This window comes from Arvicanthis niloticus, chromosome 15, assembly GCF_011762505.2.
Source record: "Arvicanthis niloticus isolate mArvNil1 chromosome 15, mArvNil1.pat.X, whole genome shotgun sequence".
Classification (NCBI taxonomy): Eukaryota; Metazoa; Chordata; class Mammalia; order Rodentia; family Muridae; genus Arvicanthis; species Arvicanthis niloticus.
Genome location: NC_047672.1, coordinates 56,371,723 through 56,379,861, shown reverse-complemented (window position 1 = coordinate 56,379,861; position 8,139 = coordinate 56,371,723). Strand labels below are relative to the sequence as shown.

The following is an 8,139-nucleotide window of genomic DNA, read 5'->3' as shown; positions in this document are numbered from 1 at the left end:
GAAAGTGGTTACACTAATAAAGATAAGGATCTTGTGATTCATGTAGGTCATCTCCAACCTGGGCTTTTAGATCTTTCTCCCTCCCACAAGACAAACAAGGTAGAATGTCGGTGGGCTCATGGCAGAAAATGAAGAACGCATGGAATGAGCAGAGACAAAAAATGAATGAATGAAAGATGACGGATGTATTTCTTTAGAAAAAAATATGCCAACATACTTTTTGCCTTTTAATATGCTCTTTATTGATTTATACATGTACACAGCAGAAGCGTTTCACACAGTTTAGGTATTACATGCGATGTAATGATAGATCAGTTTGATTTCATCAGCTCCTACTACACAAGCACAATCACAGTCACATCTCAAACACTTCAGCGATACATTGTCACATTTGGTACTTGAGCTGCCTGAAATACACTGATTTCGATGGTTGTAAACAAAACATAGGAACATTACCATGTAACATTGTGATTGGAAAAAATTCCTTCCTTTCAATCCTTCCTTCCATCTTGGTAAAGGAGACTCTCAGTATCCAAGGTCCACAGTTCGGCAGTGAAATACAATTTTCTCTGGGTGCACCAAGTATGTAACCAGAACAAATCAAGTTACTTCTGTCTTTACACAGCTAAATCACCTCTGAAAGGCAGTGACGTAAGATGACAAAGATGAGATGAGATTTTGAGGGTTTCAATGAAGCTCCTCATTTATCATCAAATTAAATAATGATAACTGATTACTGTTGCAGATTCAGAAATTGGTGATGGTATTGGTTTATGGATCTTTGAAGATCTCAGACAGGGGAGTAAAGAGAGGTGCAGAGATAGAGTAGTGGGTTTTGATGAGACGCTCTGTTTTTAATTTAAGAATAATTACTATGTGGTTAAACTTGAAGTTGTTACAATGTGTTTTCCCCCCTCTTGTTTTGCTAATAGCAGCAAACAAGAGGTCAACTAGAAACTGATTTGTAATTAGCCACACTGAGTCTTTCTGGAAAACACGGGATCTTGTTAAGCTGTGAAGCTGGGTGGAAGGTAGTTAATGGACTTGTACAGAGTCTTTTAATTACCAGTCGTAAACAAATCTATCTCTTACTGCTAGATAGCACCCAAGGGTAAGAGGTAATCTGCTTTATAAACCTTGGAGTGATTTGCTTTATAAATCCTGTAGTTTAGGAAAATGGAAAACTCTCTTTAAAGAGTGTTCTCTTTCATGGAGAATTAAATTTGGGGAGGGGCAGTTTTGTGAAAAATTTGGTGATAGGTTCTTGGTGACCTCCCAGTTTATAAGTGTCAGTGACTAAAGCACATCCAACATTCAGATCAATTCATTACAGCATATCAGTCTGCCTGGTGAACTGGATCATGTGATAAAAGACACAGCATCTTTCAGAGGTCATGGTATTTGTGCAGTTGACATCATATGGATGGTAAAATGTGTAATACAGGAATTGACTGAAATAAAAAAATTAAAAACCAGATCCATAGCCAAATACAGAAATAGTCTAATTCAAAATCTAGTGTTAAAATGAAAAACATTGAGAGTGATTTTAATTTCTCAAAGGTACAAATGGCTCAAGATTAACAAGGAGCACCCTGTATCTGAACTAGGTCAATTTAGTGACATTGTGGATACCTTGCCTGCTTTCCTATGAACACTGTCATCTCAGTCCAGGGTGAATGATGGCGTTCACAAGTTGCATTGGGAGACTCTATTCCTAGACTGACTCCCAAAGCAATAGTACCAAGAGTAACTTTCTTCAAATTCACTATGGACGAATTCACTTAATACGTCTTCACAAATGAAATGTTCAGCCCCTGGGGGGATGGGGATCACTTGAAATGCATGGTCTATCTTTCCCCCAGGAAATGAGGGCTCAGTGGATGTTTGGGGTTGCTTCACATTCAAGCGGATGGGTCTTGCTGGATGACGTTCATGGGGATCATTTCAGTAGCCTCTTCGCCTTCATTGTTGCTGACTGGAGGATTCCTTGGCTCCTGATGGCAGATGTAAATGGGGAGGTCACCTGGCTCAGCGAAGGCCACGGCGCGAGGAGCACTAACCACACGGTTGGTGGGGCGTCGGCGCCTTCCCCAGCGCTGGCTCCACTGGATCTTCAGCTGCGTCCACTGGCGTTTCAGAGTGGCTTGCACCTGCAAGAGCAAAGAGAGCTTGTTTACAAAGTCTGTCGGCTGTGACCCAAGCAAACGTTATGTACATGACCTTTGGGGCTCATCAGAGGCGAATGGAGGTTACATTGTAGATTTGATCTAAGAACAGAGTTTATACTGTGGCTAAGAAATACACCTCCTTGAACTATCAATATGCCAGTCAAGATAGTTAACTGTCTGCCTAACAACTGGCCAGGAAGCCATTTGTCATTTTTGAGCAAAGCCTTCTGTCTTGGCTCTCATAGCTTGAGAGATAAGGTTGCTTTGTTTCATAATGTAGCAGACATGTCTCAGTAGACAGAGTTAAGAAAAATTACTTGCTGCCTATCATGCTAAGACATGTTTTTGTCAAAATCTGAGCTTGTGGATCATGAAAATATACTCATAAACCACAATCTAGTCATACAGTTTATGATAATAGACCAACGTTGTGCATTTACCCTTAATGCCAAATGAGATGCTCCAGATAAAAACTCTGACCAAGGCAATGAAAACATTTTAAAATTGATACACCAGTCTCTTTTGGTAGGAAAAAAAAAACCAATCAGAAGCAGTTGGTAATTGGATCATTTGATATACTGGACTTTTCAAACAAGCTATGGATATATGTGCATGGGTGGAAGATTTTAGATAAAAGTATATTTGAAGCAGAGAGACAAAACCTTACAGAGTTAAGGGGTGAGGTGTAGCATATAGCTGGACTTTGCCCTGATAAAAGTCATGCAGGGACAAAGGATGGCATAAGCACTTAGTTACTCCTTACTGACTGATTGCCACAGGCCATATTATAATCACTTGTTTTGAATTAATTTATTTAATCCTCACAACAGCCTTCTTACAAGGGCACCACTGTCGTGTTCACTTACAGATGGGAAGGCTTAGATTATGCCATGTGTGCACAGCACGGGAGCTGCAATGTGGCAGAATCCAAGTTCCAATTGAAACCTGGCTTTATTTGGGTTGTAGATAAGCCCTTTGATGTCAGATTTATAATCTAGAGACCATCGGTGTATTCTTGAGAAACTAGGAAATATGCCAGTTCAGTGTCTTTGGAGATGCAATGTCTGTAGATAAAGGGAACCGATAGTTTCCATGGATTCAGCATCTCTTAGGTACCAAGGTTGTCCTTACAGTTAAAGCTTACTTGGAGTTTCAGAGGCATTCATTGCAGATAGTTAAAAATGTACGGTTAGTTGGCAAGAAGTGCCCCATAGGGAAAAAATCTTGCTTTTGCCTCTCCTGTCATTTTACAATTCCTACCAGAGAACCCATATATACTGAATTACCCAGCCCAACATGAGGCCAAAGGGTTTAAAGTCAATTTTAATATTTAAAATTATTATTTATTATAACTATTAAAATTATTATCAGGAAGTTAACAACCTTCTCTAATTGCATTTCAAATTTTGAGACATTCTTTTGTGTGGTGATGGCAATCTGTTTCTAATCTGCTTCCATTTATGAAGCATATGTATAGAAACAGACCCTGAGCAGCAAAAGATACAGTAAAGATGACAGCCCAATAAGGCTTATCTTTTACAGAGATAGATGGATGTAGTACTTGGACTTAATGCTGCTTTGAGGATAAGAATAAGGGCATTAAATCTGTGATCTTGAAACAAAAACCAAAAACCAAAACAACCCTGAGACTTCCATCTATTCTGGAAAGCAGAAGACATGCCTCGAGAGATCACAGGGTAAGACCAGTGCAGTACTTCAGACCATACGTTTACTGCTCATTTGAAAAAGCAACCAAAACTTGATTTTTTATCAATTTATTTGTCTTTGAATTTGAAAAATAAAAGCTCTGTCTGAGGGTTTGAAGACACAATTGTTCTTGCTGCCTCTAGTACATAGGACTAAGCCATGGAAGTCTAGTATATTTGGGCTTTGGTTTCCGTATCTGGGGAGATAAACATTATACTGAAATCTTCATGGATAGATTAGGATGTTTTGGTGTGTATCTCTCTTTTCCTGTTAAATTTTTCGTAAGCACATAGTTATGTGCTGATGCATGGAAGGTGGGGCTTCCCTCCAACACTGGAAATCCTTAAGGCCTGTTTGCCATTCTCTACTCCGACACCACAAGCTAGCATGTGTGCTTAGGCTATCCATGAATCCTCTCTGTAAGGCTTTATCTCCATGATGCTGATCACTGACAGCAACATGCTGATAATGAATCAGAATTAAATTTTCCATTTTTTTTATCATTGCATTCCTGACCTACTGACCCCTTGGATCTTTGCCGAAACTCAATATCCAGCCAGGCAAAGCATCATGACAGACTTATCTCAGATGTAGCTGAAAGTAACATCCTATGAATGCCTTGCCTGCACTTGGTGACAGAAGGGGAAATGTATGCAGAATGTCCAGCTGAGACCCAGATGCCTGACGTCCATGGGACTGTGTGATATTAGATTTGGCCCAGCATACTGTTTTTGTAATATTAAAAATGTCACATTTACACCTTCCTCTAGCTACACAATCTTAATGAAAACAGAAACATTTCAAAACCAGAAAAAACATAGGCAATAAACTCCAGCTATTTCAACTGTCACGGGTCCCCCTTGGGTTTACTTTCTGTTTCTGAGACTCCCAATGACATCGTAGTCAAGACACAATAAATATTGTGGCAATTTTACAAATGCACGCAATCCTCTCGTGCTTTTCAAGGCTTTCCAAGTCTGATTTTTACATTAGCCCTGTTTTGTTATTGTTTTAGATGAAAAAAATTATTTTATAGACTGAAACAAACTCAGAATGCAAGAGTCACAGACCATTCTCACTGGTGCAACAATATTCTACATGGGATGATTTAAGCCACATTCAATTTTTAGTTTTTACTGTCAAAGAATAAAAGGAAGAGGAGGGGTTACTCGACCAGCCTTCAACAGACTCCCACTATTTCACTTAGCAATCATGAGTTCACAAATATTTTGTTGAGTGGAGGAATAAACTGTAGATCAAAGAATAAGATGTACCAGCGAAAAGGAAATAAAAATATTTAACTCTGATTTGGAGATGGGTGTCAGTTGACAAAGCAGGCAAGTATTTTAGATATCCACTGAGTATTATTTAAAGAAATAATAGAACAGGTATTAGGTACCCATCGATAATGATTAGAAAATGTTCCTTAAACACTAAATCGATAGTATTGGATCATACAATAACAAACTGTGATTTATCTTGAGTAGAAGTGTTTTTTTTTAAATAGGAATTAATTTACAACAAGAAAAACACTTGTGTATTCTAACAATTCAGGAAATGTATTCCTTAAGATTGTGGGGCTTCCTTGGAAGAACCTCTAGGGCTATAGTAGCTCTATTCATGTTGTATAAATTGAGCTCTCAGGGAAGATGTGCCAGAGGAGAGGTGACTCTGGCTGAAACTACCTGGGTAGCCTGGTTGTCTAAGTCTCTGTGTACACTGACCCAGATATGCAAATTCTCATATAAGGCTTTACTCCACGACAGCAATCTCTGATAGCAACATGCTGACAGTGAATCAAAATTAAAATTACATTTTAATTTTATCATTGCAATGCTGACATTATCAGCTAAGGGAGCACCTGACATGCTCTTTGGGTTCTATGTGTAATTGCACCACACATCCATAGGTTAGTGAGATTCAGCTTGAAGTAGCAGGAAAACCACCACTACACTATTACTCATAATCCCCCATGAGAGCATACTGAAATGAGAGCTGGTGAAGTTGCGCTGTGGTCCTTTGAAAAACGTAAAATGCTGGCTTTCTATAAGTGGATGATAGTATTTCGTGAAACACATGCTTACCTCGTGGTTACAGAAGCAGTAGATAGTCGCGACAAAGAATCCCTAAAGAGAGAAGGAAAAATACATGAATTACATTTAAAAGATTAAAAGCTGCGATCATCAGAGGAATCTTTTGCAAGTTTGAGTATGAAGCTGTGGTCTGTGAATCAGTGAGGAACTATTCCAAGTATATTTCTCAGAAACTTGTATTCAGTTGCCTTTAGGGTCTTGCTTAAGCCTCATAAGATGCCTTGTGACAAGTTTTAAGTACGATCCCAGTAGCTTAGCTTATTAAAGAAATGCCGGGCTTTTGCAATTTAATTAACTTTGGCCTGCTCCTCATATTAGGCTTTGGTAGTTAGAAGAATGCAATAGATTTGAAATTTGTAATGGAGAAAGAAAAATTCTTCCCTTGATGCTTATGTTAGATTCTCTCACTGAGAACCTCATCATATCCATATGGAGTCTCAAAATACCTATCTGTAGCCTGTATTGGGAGCTTTTAATCTGGGCTTAGTCTTTGGAGTGAATGGAAAGTGCTCTCTTCTCTAGTCTGGCTAAGTGTGCAGCCGAGGGCTGCTCTGGCATCTCACTCTGTACTCTCCTATGTGAGAAACGTGAGAAGCCCAGGTACACTGTTCCTTTACAGGCCTAGAGCTCTCGTGGATAGATTCAGACAATGACCAGTAATGGGCAGGAGGCACGGGCAGCTCTGTGGAAATTCACTACTCTAATCACTCCAAGTCACACTGGTTTATGAAAGAAACGCTCGGTAGCTACCTGATATGTGAGAAGCTGCCTGGGTGGGACCAGTAAAGGGTCCTGTGTATAGATAAAGTAGAAACAAATGCCTTTTCACGCCCTAGTTCCTTTCAAAATTTTTGGTTGGGCCTGCTCAGTTGAAGGCTAGGCATTTTGATGTTTAAGATCATAATCTTACAAGGAATGTTATAGGTTTTAGTTGGATGGACCTACCAGGAGAATAAGCCACCAAGTAAATGTGGGGCTAGTTTCCTTACCTGGAAATGAATCAGAGAGTGCATGAGGTAATCATAGATCTTCCCAAGCACCTTGTTCGAGGGCCTCCAGGGAAACACAACAAACTGGATCCCCAGCAGGGGCACAAGAACCATGGTGGCCTTCACAGCTTTCAGGTACATGTAGGCTTCGGCTTCATGGGTTTGCCTCATCTTGGTCACGAGCACGCGGACAATGTTGAGCAGAAAGAAGAAGTTGACCTGAAAAGAGTCATATTGGCAAATGATCCATTACTGTGGAGTAGACAATATGATATCTATCAGATCAATGACTAGAGAACTTTTAAAATAAAAGAAAGTTGACATTTGAACCACATCTAATTTTTGGCTCTGCAGGTGAGTTTTGAAAATAAAATTTTAAAAGAATTGTATTGTAAGTACATAGAGTGAATTTTTAAAACCTGGAATAGAGGTGACCATTCTGAAAAAAAATGTGAAGAAAGAAAGAAAGAAAGAAAGAAAGAAAGAAAGAAAGAAAAGATGAGACTTTTGATAGTAACTGAATCCTTCAAACTTGGGTCCCTGACTGAATAAAAGGAAGATGAACACCAGCAGAATTCATCGCTCTGTGCTTCCTGACTGTGAACAGAACCATGTGAAGAGCTATCTCATATTCTGGCATGTATCTTCTGTCAGGATGGTCTGTATCCCCTCAAACTAAGAGCCAAATACACTCCTTCTTAAGTTGTTTTTGTCACAGCAAACAAGAAAACCAGACAACCCAACTGGAGTAACCAAAAAACAGCCTGGATGGTGATCAATTTCTTTGGTTACTGAGGAATACCTCCTCAGTGTAATAGTTGAATGTTGTCATTTATTAAGACTCCTTGTTTTTATTACTATGAGAAAAGAAAACACTGTCTTTGAGATGAAAGTGCTACACTGCCCTTTTCCGGTGTATGCAAATGAGCTTCTCCACATGTAAAGCAGAAGAAATTTTTTGAAGAACACAGTTGGTTCCTTTATGATAAAATCACATTAAATTTGCTTTATTTTGTAGTTTACAGTACATGTACCACATATAAATGTATTCACAAAGCTAAGCGATGAAACTGATAACGATATATTTAAAAACCAATTCTCACCACCAGAGCCACCATGACGGGTCCATGGATGATGTAAAGCAAGTGGGTTTCCGCACTCAGCCAGCAGCTGAAGAGAAGC

The 8,139-nt window shown here is 39.2% G+C and overlaps 1 protein-coding gene across 2 annotated transcripts in view; it reads right to left on the bottom strand.

Annotated features, from left to right (window-relative positions):
* Positions 1 to 226: 226 nt before the first annotated feature.
* Calcr (calcitonin receptor) overlaps positions 227 to 8,139 on the bottom strand; it is a 73,755-nt gene continuing 65,842 nt past the window's right edge. The window contains exons 13-16 of one of the 2 annotated variants that reach the window (XM_034519230.2): positions 8,061 to 8,127; positions 6,958 to 7,176; positions 5,960 to 6,001; positions 227 to 2,150 (exon numbers count right to left, since the gene is read on the bottom strand). In XM_034519230.2, coding sequence (XP_034375121.2) covers positions 1,902 to 2,150; positions 5,960 to 6,001; positions 6,958 to 7,176; positions 8,061 to 8,127 — 577 coding nt within the window. In that variant the 3' untranslated portion in view covers positions 227 to 1,901. The remainder of the gene's footprint in view (positions 2,151 to 5,959; positions 6,002 to 6,957; positions 7,177 to 8,060; positions 8,128 to 8,139) is intronic. The other variant, XM_076913061.1, reaches the window with a different exon arrangement.